At 34.6% G+C, this 15,659-nt stretch overlaps 1 protein-coding gene across 10 annotated transcripts in view; it reads left to right on the forward strand.

Annotated features, from left to right (window-relative positions):
• ERBIN (erbb2 interacting protein) overlaps positions 1-15,659 on the forward strand; it is a 150,732-nt gene that overhangs the window by 120,618 nt on the left and 14,455 nt on the right. For 7 of the 10 annotated variants that reach the window (XM_030926953.1, XM_030926956.1, XM_030926959.1 and 4 more), the window contains 5 exons: positions 570-743; positions 2,713-2,898; positions 4,975-5,089; positions 6,758-6,941; positions 9,363-10,902. In XM_030926953.1, coding sequence (XP_030782813.1) covers positions 570-743; positions 2,713-2,898; positions 4,975-5,089; positions 6,758-6,941; positions 9,363-10,902 — 2,199 coding nt within the window. Of the gene's footprint in view, positions 1-569; positions 744-2,712; positions 2,899-4,974; positions 5,090-6,757; positions 6,942-9,362; positions 10,903-11,351; positions 13,004-15,659 lie in introns of those variants that run through there. The other 3 variants (XM_030926954.1, XM_010367715.2, XM_030926957.1) reach the window with 2 other exon arrangements.

Here is a 15,659-nt window from a genome sequence, read left to right on the forward strand (position 1 = left end):
TTTATACATCTTAGAGATAAAGAACTCTTTGTTATGAACATTTTGTTTCTTTATGGAATTGAAAACATATCACAGTGATAGGAATAGTAAATACATATTTTTGAGTTACTTATGAATGTAATTATTTGCCCCTTATACAAACTTAGCTGAATCTTAGAAAATGATAGGCTGACCTTGGAAAAATATGGCTCTTGGTATGTGAGACACAAATATACGAATATCTGAATTTTATATATACGTAGATGAATATCTAGCCGAAAAATGTGTATCTGTTTCAAAGCTAAGTGGCACAATTTTTGGCAATATTCATACTGTATATCCCTAACTGGGAATATTTGAGTCTGATATAACTTTTAAAACATTGAAATTTACTGTGAAGTCTTACTATTTTGTTATAAAACCATATTTTTATTAAGCCTAAAATGCCTTCAAAGTCTATCATCTGTCTTCATAGTTATCCCTATGAGCTTGATATCTAATGTAATTCAGATGGATTATAGGTTAAATTTTGTTTGAGATTGACATTAGAAATATTTGTACTTCATATTTCACTTATTTTATTTCTCTAGGAGGGAAATTTAAAAAGATATCCAACACCATATCCAGATGAGCTTAAGAATATGGTCAAAACAGTTCAAACCATTGTACACAGATTAAAAGATGAAGAGACCAATGAAGACTCTGGAAGAGATTTGAAACCACATGAAGACCAACAAGATACAAATAAAGATGTGGGTGTGAAGGTTAGAAAATTCAAAAGGATTAACCAAAGCCTATTTCAAGTTCTTATTTTTAAATGGCAGTTGATACAGTGACCCTTTTCACGTACTCTAAATGTTCAGTTATGTACCACAGAATGATATTTCGGTCAACATGCTCACATACATAACGATGGTGTTCCTATAAGAGTATAAGGGGCCGGACGCAGTGGCTTACGCCTGTAATCCCAGCACTTTGGGATGCCAAGGCGGGCAGATCACTTGAGGTCAGGAGTTTGAGACCAGCCTGGCCAACATGGTGAAACCCCATCTCAACTAAAAGTACAAAAATTAGCTGGGCGTGGTGGTGGGCACCTGTCATCCCAGCTACTTGGGAGGCTGAGGCAGGAGAATTGCTTGAACCCAGGAGGCAGGGGTTGCAGTGAGCTGAGATCGCACCACTGTGCTCCAGCCTGGGTGACAGAGCGACACTCTGTCTCAAAAACAAAAAATAAGAATATAAGGGAGATGGCTGGCCATGGTGGCTCACCCCTGTAATCCCAGCACGTTGGGAGACTTGAGGTGGGATGGTCGCATACACCCAAGAGTTTGAGACCAGCCTGATGAACATGGTGAGACTGTTTCTACAGAAAGTTAAAAAAAAAAAAATGAGCTGTGCTTGGTGATGTATGCCTGTTGTCCTAGCTATTTGGGAGGCTTAGGCAGGAGGATCACTGGAGGCCAGGAGTTCAAGACCAGCGTGGACAACATAGCAAGACAACCTGTCTCTACAAAAAATTTAAAAATTAACTGGGCATGGTGGCATGTTCCTTAGTCCTAGCTACTTGGGAGACTTGAGGTGAGAGGATCCTTTGAGCCTAGGAATTCAAGGCTGCAGTGAGCTATGATCATGCCACAGCACTCCAGCATGGGTGACAGAGCCAGACACTGTCTCAAAAAAAGAAAAAACGTATAATGGAGCTGAAACACTCCTATTGCCTAATGACATCATAACACAACTTTTCTATATTCAGATATGTTTGCATACACACATACTTTCTGTTGTGTTAGAATTGCCTGTAGTGTTCAGTACAGTAACATGTTATACAGGTTTGTAGCCTCGGGGCCATAGGCTATATAACGTATAACCTATTTGTGTAGTAAGCTATACCATCTAGGTTTGTGTAAGTACACTCTGTGATGTTCACAGAGTAAAAAAATCACCTAACAAATTTCTCCAACATATCACTGTTGTAAAGTGCCACATGACTGCACTTGCCAGTTTAAGGTTTTGTTCTCAGCTACCTGAACTAGGAAACTGTAATAATCAGTGAAGTCCATAATTACTATCATTACCACTCTCTGGCTATAGAATGTCCAATTGGCAGTGTAGCGTCCGTGTAACCTTTAAAAAAATAATTGTCTGAACAAAGAACATAATGAATGCCAGAAAAATTATTATTATGGAGATTTTTTCCCCAGTAATATTGATCCATTTTACCCCATTCTCATTTTAAATGTAATTGCAATGACAGACAGTTGGCATTCATTTCCTTGGGATGTTTCAGAAACTTTCACAAATGCCTAAATGGTATATTCCTTTAGGACTTTGCCACACACACATTATTGTATCACAGAAACAAAAGTTTTACATGTCATTAGAGTTACTATTCAATTCACAAAGAGCAGAAAACAATTTTAACCATCCGGAGTTGAGTATGCTGAGCTAAGTGACTCGGTTGTCCACACTTAAAAGCCTTGCAGTTTCTAAGAGGAAAGTAACCTTGGCTCACTTTTAAATTTTAATGTGGCTCATGGATCTTTGGGGGCCATGTGATCCTAAAATGAGCATTTTATCTGTGAGTGTCACAGGTTTCTATGTTTAAAGTTTTCGTGTTTGAGATTAAGTCCCAGAATTGGAAGTTGGCAAATTGCTTACAAATTTTTATTTGAACTTTTAAAATACATATAAAACTTAAAAGAATATGAGTTCTTTATATTTTCTTTTACTTAGACCTCAGAAAGTACTACTACAGTAAAAAGCAAAGTTGATGAAAGAGAAAAATATATGATAGGAAACTCTATACAGAAGATCAATGAACCTGAAGCTGAGATTAGTCCTGGGAGTTTACCAGTGACTGCAAATATGAAAGCCTCTGAGAACTTGAAGCATATTGTTAACCATGATGATGTTTTTGAGGTATGATTTTATGATTATTCTGGAGCAATCAGAAGAACTTTCAATTTAATATTTTATTATTGCTAAAGCCCTGATATTAATTGTAGAAAATGTTAATGCATTCATCATTGAGAAATTTCATATCTGCAAAAATATCACTCATTTGTCACTTTAAACTTACAAATTATTATGCCCTTTGTATTCAGATGTTTATGCGAATTAGATTATAGGTAGTCTAGGCTACTGTAAAATACATAATTGCTTTTATTTCTGTAGCTTAAAAATGAAAAGACTACTATAAGCATACCTAGTTATTTAACTTATTTATGCATGTATCCTTGAATGTGAAAGGTTTTTTAGTTGAATGTCTGAGACAGTTTTAGATGTGGAGTTTCTTCTAGTGGATCAATAAAAGCTGGAACTTTTTTTTTTAAACAGCTTTATGTGAGATACAACTCACATACCATACAAATCACTCATTTAAAGTATTCAATTCAGTGGCTTTTAGTATATTTACCAAATTGTGCAGCCATTACTACAATCACTTTTAGAACATGTTTCTCACCCCAGAAAGAAATCCCCTACTCCTTACCTGTTACTCCTCACTCTTTATCCCTTCAGCGCTAGGCAACCAAAAATCTACTTTATATGCCGCTATAAATTTGCCTATTCTTGACATTTCATTTAAGTGGAATCACACAATATGTGGTCTTTTGTGCCTGGTTTGTTTCACTCAGCATAATGTGTTTGTTTATCTATGTTATAGCATATATCAACACAGCATCCATTTTTATGACTGAATAATATTACATTGTGTATATCCACCCTTTGTTTATCCATTCTTCAATTAATGGATGTTTGAATTATTTCCACTTCTTGGCTGTAATGAGGGTCTGCAGTGAATTTTTGTGTACAGGTTTTTGTGTGGATATATATTTTCATGAATAAAAAATGTTTGCACCATTTTATATTCCCTTCATACGCTGCTAATGGTAATGTAAAATGGTGAAGCTGTAACTTTTTAATATGAATATCTGAAGTGTTTCTGATTTATAGCTGCATTGTTCACTGCAGTGTATACTAGCTACAAGTGGCTATTTAAGTTAATACATCTTCTTCCCTAAAATTTCAAAGTGCATTCAAGCACACCATCTCTTTTCCTGGTTATCCGTGAGCTGTCATTTACAACAGGAATAATTTTTTTTTTTTAAAGGATGGTTAATATCATTCAATACACTATGGTATGTACTGAAGCTAATGTAACATAGGCTGTGAAAAAATTATTAGGTTTGTTACAGTGAACTTATGACTCATTTAGTGTAATTTTTATGTGTAAGGCACTGTGTTTGGAGGTAAGGTGGCAGAATGGATAAGTGGATATAGGGATTTAAATGAATGCAAACACATATAATTAAGGATACACTGTGCTAAGTGTGTTAAGTACTAAGTGTTACAAAAATTTAGAAGGAAGATTTATGGCTGCCTTAAGGAGAAGGGGGCATTTCACCTGTGTTTTGGAAGATTTTAATTCACAGATACAGGAGAACGGAATGAAAGGGGAAGGAATTATGAGAGCAAAAGAATGGCATTTGGAACATATGGAAAATAACATTTTATGGTACTAATGAGTCAGAGGCAATATTATGAAATAAGATCGGTAGAGTAGATAGGGCCCTGATTACAGGGCTTTGAAAAGCCAAGCTAAGAAGTCTGGACTTAATGTTCTGTTGTCTTGAGGAGCCACTAAAGGTTTTTAATAGAGTCTTAACTCTAATTCATAGAGCTATATTTGGTTGAAAGTTATTGTAGTTGTGAGAATATTATAGGAGATGCAGCACGTGAATATCTCAGTATAAAAAAGGGAATAGAGGGAGCAGTATCCTAATGTTTGATTAGGATAATGATGCCATGAAAAGGGTAGAGGTGCAAATTGTACAAACAGGCTTGGAAGGACTGGTTGTGTTTTATTGCAATATCTTGAAAAGGTTTAATATGTGTTTATAATATTTGTTTTCCCTTTAAAGTCTTATGACTTAGTATTTATTTATTTGAAGAAACAAAAATTTAATTTTTTTTCCCTTCTCCGCTTTTTACTAGGAATCTGAAGAACTTTCTTCTGATGAAGAGATGAAAATGGCGGAGATGCGACCACCATTAATTGAAACCTCTATTAACCAGCCAAAAGTTGTAGCACTTAGTAATAACAAAAAAGGTTAGATGTTGAAGGAAAGTACTAAGAGTAGAAATTGCCTCAATAAATTTATAAATTTTTTTGGAATAAATTTCATTCAATATTACGTTATTTGAAACATTTTAGAAACAAATTTTTAGGCGTGGCTTTCTGAAAGGTTCTCTTTCCTTCTCTCTCGTTTTTAGCTAAAGGCCTTGATAGTATTTTCTTTCTCCTCATGCAAATTTACTTATAAAGGATGAACTTTACCGACACATAAGCCTGGATTGTAATTTCATATCTGCCACTTATCTGCTGTGTGATCCTTGAGTTAATTTTATCCATGTGTACATATCTGATTTGACATACAATGAGGCTAATAAACAATTTTGCATCAAATAGGCTAGATAATTTATCTTTCAGCACAGTACCTTATTTTTATTCATTCTATCACAAAACATTTTTTACATGCTGTCCAACCTCTGCCAGCCATTCTTTCATATAAGGCAATCTTAGACTCTTAGAGATCTTGAAGGGTATCTGTCCCTTCCCTCACCCCTCCCCTCTAGCACCTGAGTATCTTTACATCATCATCCTCAAACGTTTAGCCATTTGTCTTTATGGCATCAATGATACTTATTATCAAGGTGGCCCTTGGATAGCTTGGGTTCATAATACTTGTAGTAGTGATACCTAGAATTTGTTGAGCACTAATTGCTTAGGTACTACGCTAAATATTTTACGTGTTATTATCTAATTGTCACAATAGCCCCCATGATGAGGAGGAAGTGGAGTGTATCTAAGAGAGAACCTAACAACCATCTATTTTAATGGTTAAGAGCTCAAAACCTAAATACACTGAGATCAAACTTAGAGTCCCACTTGCTAAACTGTGAATACAATCCGGACTACTTGAGCTGTGCTCCTAAGATCTCAGAACATCAAAGATATCCTTAATTCACATAATCTTCTATGGATATGTCTTTATACACTATTTCCATGATTTGGCTAGAATTGAGTTAGTTAAAAAAAACAACCTTTTTAGCACTACTTTGAAAAAATACTACTTTTTATACTACCCATTATGGAATATGAACACTTGTCTGTTTCTATTCATATAATTGCTACACACACAACCACCTCACATATTGAGAGTTTACCATTCATAAACAAGTCTATGAAACGTTTTAAAAACATTAAGGAAGAGCTGACCTTTGAAAATTCCTTGATTTGTTTGGTAATTATATGTTTGTAGATTGACTGAATTGCTTGTTTTTATTAGAGTGGATGGGGGAAAAAATTCCATATATATAGGAAATAATTTCTTGCCCAGATAAGTTCAGAAAGGTTGTAAACTATATTTTCATTATCAGTTTTTCCAATTGTAAATGGGTGAAAAGTATATTCACTGAAATTAACTGACCTGACCTTAGAAAGCAGTACATAATAATATCACCTTGTCAGTAACTAAATCGAATTCTTAGTAACCCCAACATTGGTTACTTTTTAAAAAATTATATCACCATCTAAAAATTATTTAGTCTTTGTATTAGGACTGAATTTTTGGGGTGCTTCCGATTTTCTTATCAATATAATTTATTACCTCATATATAGAACCAGGATGGTATAATTGCCATTTGTCATCACTGAAAAACATTTCACACAATTCTTGGGGAATTTATCATTGATATTAAATTTGTTTTGTTTCAGATGATACAAAGGAAACAGATTCTTTATCAGATGAAGTTACACACAATAGCAATCAGAATAACAGCAATTGTTCTTCTCCATCTCGGATGTCTGATTCAGTTTCTCTTAATACTGATAGTAGTCAAGACACCTCACTCTGCTCTCCAGTGAAACAAACTCATATTGATACTAATTCCAAAATAAGGTGTGTGAACATCTTTTACAGTTTTTCATTTATACAATAAGTAGAAGTAGTAAGGCAGATAACGAATACATAAACATATAGGGTTTAATAAATAAATACTATAGAAGTGGTTCCAGTAATATGTTTTCTTTCCCCATTTCTATTGCTGATTTTCTATTTAGTTTTTATACATTACCATCTTAAATTAGATTTTCAAATGGGGAAGAATAGACTAGATTCTCAATATCCTGGTTAAAAAGTTGAATATTTATATATTTATAGATATGGCAACATAAACAGCATATTTGAGGTAATATAAATTGAAAGGAGTATTTTTATAGTTAGAAATGCAGAATCATTTTGGGGGCTGCCATTAAAGGATTCATTCAAATACTCTTGACTGGTGGTGTATATTTGGCTTAGGCTTAATTTTGTAGGACACACTCACTGAGAGAGATAAGTGTTAATTTGTATAGCCTGGAATTTAGCTGAAGTCTAAAACACATTTTATTATTTAGGCTCTTGAGAAATTGGTTGTCTATAATGTTGGCGGTGGGTTTGAAAAAAAAAAAAGAAATTTGGTTGTCAGAGTAAGGCCCTGCCATTCTACCATAGTGTTATTCTATCAGCTAAACTGTTTGTTAGAAAGATGGGTTGGACATGGTGGCTTAAACCTGTGCACTTCGGGAGGCTAAAGCAGGTGGATAGCTTGAGTCCAGGAGTTCAAGACCAGCCTGGGCAACATGGTGAAACCCCATCTCTACCCAAAAAAGTAGAAAAGTTGGCCATGTGTGGTGGCATGTGCCTGTAGTCCCAGCTACCTGGGAGGCTGAGTTGGGAGGATCACTTGAGCCTAGGAGGCGGAAGTTGCAGTGAGCTGCAATCACACCACCACACTCCAACCTGGGTGACAGAGCTAGACCTTGTTTCAAAAAAAAAAAAAAAGAGAGATTGGGGTTGGCTGGATGTGGTAGAATACCTGTAATCCCAGCAATTTTTGAGGCCAAGACTATAGATTGCTTGAGTCCAGGAGTTCAAGACCAGCTTGGGCAACATGGTGAAACCATGTCTCTAAAAAAAAAATTAGCCAGGTATGTTGGCACATGCCTGTAGTCCCAGCTACTCAGGAGGCCAAGGTGGGAGGTTCTGTAGCCTGGGAGGTTTAGGCTGCAGCAAGTCATGATCAGGCTACTGCACTCCAGCATGGGTGACAGAATTGAGATCCTGTCTCAAAAAAAAAAGGGGGGGGGTTACTTGGGGTACCTACTAAACCAAAAGCTTAATGTATGGATATTTTTAACAGTCATTTAGAGTTGTTCTTAAATTTCAGGCGTATTTAAGTAAAATTTGTATATTAACGTCTATTGTTGGTTGGAAAAGGAACGTGAATTTTATGCCTAAAAATGAGTATAAGGTATTGTGTAATTACAATCAATCATTTATTTCTATTCTTTGAATTTGAGGCTATGAGCTACTGTTTAAAATACTAATTTTTATAACCTCCTAGATGTTATTGTATTAATTTGTTGAATAATAAAATTTTGTTTATTGTTGGGAAAGTGGTATATTTTCTAAATCCTGCTTTTAATATAATAAATAGAGCCTAAGCAAGGAATACAGCAACACCTTTTTGTGCTGTGTTTCTAGTAATGAAAGTTTTCTTTTTTGTAATGGGAAGACCCAGTATTAGGGAATTTTTGTGGAAACATAACTTGAGTATATGTATTCAAGAGGACACAAATACTTAATACCACCAGGTAAAAACAAAATATTTTCTATAATTTTGGAGTGACACATTTAAAAGTATTTGCCAAATACAGCTAGCTACTTAGAAGAGTGATTAGACTTCATGTATCTTTTGATGCCTTTTACATATTTGATATAAAACTTTGGACAATTCAGTTCTTTGCTTTGTACAGTTTTCTTACCTATATATTTGAATGTAATAACAACTGTGTACTTCGTTAACTATGGTTAATTTGGTTAATAATGTAAGACTTCAAAATTAACTGTAAAAATGTCCTGTGTGCTTTACTCCACTATTCATGTTACTAGTTTTCTTTCCATATATCTGCCCTCCTTCAAGCATTTTGTTTCTTTAGCACATTCGTGAAAAGATGCAGCAAAGATTAGAAATTCCAATTTTATTCGTAGTTCAGCCCTTTGAATTATTTTGTGACAAATTAGATTGAGCATATTGATGAAAATTAATCTTGGTTTTATCTGTAACTTAATTGTATTACTTGTCTGCAACTGAATATAAAGCTCTATTAACTATTAAGATAATATTTTTAAATTACATGCTTGATAATAAATGCCTTTTGTCTTTGACTTTTATTAAGTTTTTTAACTTGTCTGCCTACACAATTTATTTATTAATGTTCCCTGTTACTAAGAAAGCTTGGCTTTATTATGTTTTTCACAAAATTATCTTTATTTTAGGCAAGAAGATGAAAATTTTAACAGCCTTTTACAAAATGGAGATATTTTAAACAATTCAACAGAGGAAAAGTTCAAAGCTCATGATAAAAAAGATTTTAACTTACCTGAATATGATTTGAATATCGAAGAGCGATTAGTTCTAATTGAGAAAAGTGTTGACTCAACAGCCACAGCTGATGACACTCACAAATTAGATCACATCAATATGAATCTTAATAAGCTTATAACTAATGACACGTTTCAACCAGAGATGGAAAGATCAAAAACACAGGATATCATGCTTGGAACAAACTTTTTAAGCATTAATTCTAAAGAAGAAACTGAGCACTTGGAAAATGGAAACAAGTATCCTAATTTGGAATCTGTAAATAAGGTAAATGGACATTCTGAGGAAACTTCACAGTCTCCTAATAGGACTGAACCACATGACAGTGATTGTTCTGTTGACTTAGGTATTTCCAAAAGCACTGAAGATCTCTCCCCTCAGAAAAGTGGTCCAGTTGGATCTGTTGTGAAATCTCATAGCATAACTAATATGGAGATTGGAGGGCTAAAAATCTATGATATTCTTAGTGATAATGGACCTCAGCAACCAAGTACAGCTGTTAAAATTACATCTACTGTCGATGGAAAAAATATAGTCAGGAGCAAGTCTGCCACACTGTTGTATGATCAACCATTGCAGGTATTTACTGGTTCTTCTTCATCTTCTGATTTAATGTCAGGAACAAAGGCAATTTTCAAGTTCGATTCAAATCATAATCCCGAAGAGCCAAATATAATAAGAGGCCCCACAAGTGGCCCACAATCTACACCTCAAATATATGGTCCTCCACAGTATAATATCCAATACAGTAGCAGTGCTGCAGTCAAAGACACTTTGTGGCACTCCAAACAAAATCCCCAAATAGATCATGCCAGTTTTCCTCAGCGCCTTCCTAGATCAGAGAGCACAGAAAATCAAAGTTATGCTAAACATTCTGCCAATCTGAATTTCTCTAATCATAACAATGTTCGAGCTAATACTGCATACCATTTACATCAGAGACTTGGCCCAGCAAGACATGGGGAAATGTGGGCCATCTCACCAAACGACCGACTTATTCCTGTAGTAACTCGAAGTACAATTCAGCGACAAAGTAGTGTGTCCTCCACAGCCTCTGTAAATCTTGGTGATCCAGGTTCTACAAGGCGGGCCCAGATTCCTGAAGGAGATTATTTATCATACAGAGAGTTCCCCTCAGTGGGAAGAACTCCTCAAATGATGCCAGGGTCACAGAGACCTCTTTCTGCACGAACATACAGCATAGATGGTCCAAATGCATCAAGACCTCAGAGTGCTCGACCCTCTGTTAATGAAATACCAGAGAGAACTATGTCAGTTAGTGATTTCAATTATTCACGGACTAGTCCTTCAAAAAGACCAAATGCAAGGGTTGGTTCTGAGCATTCTTTATTAGATCCTCCAGGAAAAAGTAAAGTTCCTCATGACTGGAGAGAACAAGTACTTCGACATATTGAAGCCAAAAAGTTAGAAAAGGTAATTGAACGTGAGTTTTTCATTCTTTTCTTTATGAACTTAATTATTTTCCTTAATTGGCACTCTTTGTTTTCTAAAGATGAAACAAGAGTCTCTGAATTACTGATTATCTCTTTATATTCTAGGTGTTTTTCTCTGGTACTGGGAATAGAGTTCCAAATTTAAACTCAGCCAGGACAATTGGGATGATAATGTGTGTTTCAATCCTCTCCTTTACTCCCCACTGTTTCTAACAAAAATGTATTAATTTTATATGTTTATGTGTCTGTCTCTTTGAGATTGTGCACACATACTAAAAATAATACATGTATCTCTGTTTAGCATTTTCTGAACTTTGCTATTAATAATTGTTGATTATCTAAATATAAAAAATAGTTTACTATATAGTTAACAGAATAACAAAAAATGTATTGCATATGTAAATATTTCATCTAATATTTTTTTCCCAGTCCACAGTATATGAGCTAACATTGTCACTGACACAGATGGCTTCTGGCATGGCGTTTATTCTTAACTTTTCTGAATTTCTGCATTTCTGACCTACTTAAACTCAGTTAAGTGTTTCTGTGGCTCTAGTGTGGGTTAGCAGTAGTTGCTTAAATAACTGATGCTCATGTTCAATTTATAATTTTATGTGGAGATGTTCGTCTTTTGAAAGGAGTTAGAAATGTAAATATATATCCTTGTAAAACCAATGTGAGTACCATAGTCATGTGGCCCAAGTATACAAGACATGATCTTTCTTTAAGATTTGACTTTATGTTTACTCACTAGATTTTACGCAAGCATTATCTTTCTTTCTTTATTAAATATAAAATGTGTTCTTAAAAACAGGTGAACATACAACTTCAATTAGCCATTTTTTAAAATTCCTTAAGTAAAATTTTCAGAAATGCCTAAAATATATGATTAGTACCTCTTAACCAGTTTACGTGAAATCTCAGCCTATAATTGTTCTTTTTAGTGCAGTCCTCAACTTTATATAAACTTTAAATAGGTAAACATCCACAAGCATTAGGCTACTTCATTCTCATCTATCCATTTTATTTCATCTAGTAACTCTGTACACATTGTTGAGGCTATTTGAACTTTTGTGCTTTTTCTAAGGCACTTGGAAATGTCTTAAGCAGAAGAGTAACATAGGTGTGTTTTATAAATACATTTCTGGTGACGTTGTGAAACTAGATTTTAGGGGAAGAGGCTGTAGTCAAAGAGATTGAATTGTCATGCCATTTAGTAATCTAGATGAGAAATGGCATGGGAACTGTTATCAGTGAAGTTAAGACAAACGAGTTCAAGAGAGAGTTCTGAAATAGACTTTTAACAAGAGTTTACTTCTGATTGAATATTCCTGTAATCAATCAGAAAGGAAAAGGGATAAAGCTTGAGATTGTGCCTTGAATAACTGGTTGTTGGGAATGTCTTTAGCTATTACTGGACACAGAGAAGGATTGGGAGATTTGGAAGATGAGATGAGTTTGGTTTTTCTGTTCTGTGTAGTTTACATCTTATATGGCTGTTCTCCTACTCCTGTCTGACAGAGATATACCTGGATTTTAGTACATAAGAAGCAAGTAGTAACTATCTCATTGTTCAATGTACCACTCTGCTTTTTTTTAATTGCCTAAAATATTTATGTATTTTGAAATTCACGGTACAGGTTCTTGAAGAGTATATGACACTAGTTTCCTAGTTGTTTCCACTAGTTATTTAGAGGTGTGAATTAGTTGATTGAAACTAAAGAGAAGCCTTGTAAGAAAAGAAACAGAGCAAACTGTGTCTGAACACAAATCTGCAGCTGAGGACTCCCATTTTCAAGGATACCATACTTTGAAGTTACATGGGGTGCCTCTCTCATCATATGCTTCCCAGACTCCGGCCTTCCGGACCACTGGTTGACTACACTGTAGTATCTTCTCGCCCTTCAGTTGGGAAGCATTTCTAGCAAATACCAAAGTATATATCCTGCTCTACTGCTCTACTGCATTTCTTTTAGGGTATTTTATCTCTATGTCTTCCTTTCCCTTTCCCTTTCCCTTTCCCTTTCCCTTTCCCTTTCCTTTCCCTTTCCTTTCCCTTTCCTTTCCTTGACAGAGTTTTACTCTTGTTGCCCAGGCTGGAGTGCAATGGCACCATCTCGGCTCATCACAACCTCCACCTCCCAGGTTCAAGCGAATCTCCTGCCTCAGCCTCCCTAGTAGCTGGGATTACAGGCATGTGCCACCACGCCCAGCTAATTTTGTATTTTTAGTAGAGACAGGGTTTCTCCATGTTGGTCAGGCTGGTCTCGAACTCCTGACCTCAGGTGATCCGCCCACCTTGGCCTCCCAAAGTGCTGGGATTACAGGCATGAGCCACCATGCCCGGCTCCATGTCTTTCTTAAATGTATGCTGTGTTTGCCTGTTTCAGTTCTTAAAAAGTATTCACACGTGAGACTGCTTTTATCTAACATGTGAAAGTTTTATCTTAAATGGATTCATGTTTTATAAACCACATTTTTAAAATAATTTAAATTTTTAAAGAATTACTTAAAAAAAATTTTTTTTAAAGCATTTAGAGAGACATTTTAGTCTTAACAGTTCAGAATCCTAGCTCTGCTGCTCAGTTAGCTACTTGGACAAGTAACTTTGACTTTCCTTACCTTGGTTGATTCATGTGTATATTAGGTGCAATAAAAGGAACTACTAGGATTGCTTAAAAATTAAATGGGTGAATACAATGCAAAGCACTTAGAAGGGTACCTGGCATATATAACTAAGTGCTAAATAAGTGTTTATTGCTATTATCTTCATCCTCATCCCATCTTTTAAATATAAAGAAATTATCAACTGATTAAAGTTATTTTTTAAAACAAGAAAATATTGTGCAATAGGTTATTTTATGATGGTAAAATTATTTTTCTTAAAAATTTAAATGTAGTTCATAATTTTAAAATATAAACAGATTTATTATATCAAAGATTAAGGCCTTTTTAGAAAGTGAAGATAGTGTCTGTATGTTTAGCTTGTAAAAATTTGTTTTAAATACCTATTTATCAAGGATGATGATCTTGAATAATATTTCTGTTATATATACTTATCTGTCAGAAACAATACCAATAAAATGTCAATAGAGACATTTGTATTCATTCACACACTTACATATGTACATACATACATAAAAGTAACAAATAGAAATTTCAATAGAAATTTGGTATTTTCTTCATGATTTCATTATTAGTCATCTCTTCTTCAGAAAATACAGTTCAGAAGATTATTTCATAGTTTAGGAAATAACTGTGGTTCAAAAGATGAAATGTGTTAATGTACTGCTAGTAATTATCTGTCGGTGAGATTTGGGGACTTTTTGATACATTTCTAAAATGTTTTCATTTTGAAAGATAAAATGGTAATGATAAATGCAAGAGTAATCACAGAAGATGGGATTATTCAAGAAACAGTGCTTTTTGAAAAACTTACAATTTTGATAAATAGGATTAAGTTTAATAGATTAAGGTAAAAATTATATATAAAGAAGGAATTCTGAAAGCAGAGAGAGACAAGGAGTTCAACCTGGTTGAATTAAGGATTTATTTTGAGAACATTTGATAATGAAGTATGGATATTAGAAAGTCATAATATATAAAGTTTATTTAGTATTTACAAAGTGCCAGAAACTATTATCACTGTACAGTTACCTTGCTGTACAAATGTTTCTCAGTTTTCACATGAGTCCTGTGTGATATTTTTATTATCTCATTTTACCATAAGGAAATTTAGGCACAGAAGAGTTAGGTGATTTTCCCAGGATGATATGTGTTACGTAGTGGAGAGAAATAACTTTAAAAGCCCATCAGAAGAATTTCAAGTTGACACAATAAACAAGAGAGAGCCACTATTATTTCCTGAGTAGATAGAGTACTTTAGGACATCTTAGGCAAAAGTGTTCAGGATGAATTGATAAGAAGTAGCTTAGGAAACAGTTTCAATAATAAAACAGCCAAATGAGAGATAGTTGATCTGGGGTTTTGGCTCTCGTGGTGATGAGTCTGAAAAACACTTGGGTTAAAATTACTTAGTTTTAGGGATTGAATGAGAAAAAAGATTGAAGAGGTAGCCAGGGTTTCTGATTTGGGATATTTGGTTATCAAAATTAATTAATTAATTTTTAAAAATAGAGACAGGGTGTCACTGTGTTGCCCAGGCTGGTCTCAAACTCCAGACCTCAAGCAATCCTCTCGCTTCAGCCTCTCAGATAAGCAGTCCTCTCGCTTCAGCCTCTCGAAGTGCTGGGATTACAGATGTGAGCCACCATGCCCTGCCAAATCAGTATTTTTTTTTTTTAAAGTTCTGGTAGTTACGGAAATGAAGTCTTTAAAGCATTGTGGTATAATATAAAAGTTTGGCAAAAAAATAACTTAGTTGGTTTTGAAGATATTGAATTTGATGTGATGATAATGTATGCAAGTAACATGGAACACAATACGATACTAGGTTTAGTGACGCAAATTTGAGATACAAACCATATGCATGAATGAATTTTCCTAGGCAGTAATTATGTGGGATAAGAAAAAAGTGTGTTTTTAAGAGATACTGAGAAGATACATTGTTTTAAGTAATGTTAAATTGCTAAGATTGCTAGACATGCTTATTATTCCAAAGAGCAGCCCATTCCACTTCAGTGGTATGTACACACTTAAGATTTCTTCAATATCTTTCATCTTTCCCCCTGCTACCCACCATTAACTGCTAGAAATTTATTATTTTAAGGCAGGATG

The sequence above is a fragment of the Rhinopithecus roxellana genome, chromosome 3, assembly GCF_007565055.1.
Source record: "Rhinopithecus roxellana isolate Shanxi Qingling chromosome 3, ASM756505v1, whole genome shotgun sequence".
Lineage (NCBI taxonomy): Eukaryota > Metazoa > Chordata > Mammalia > Primates > Cercopithecidae > Rhinopithecus > Rhinopithecus roxellana.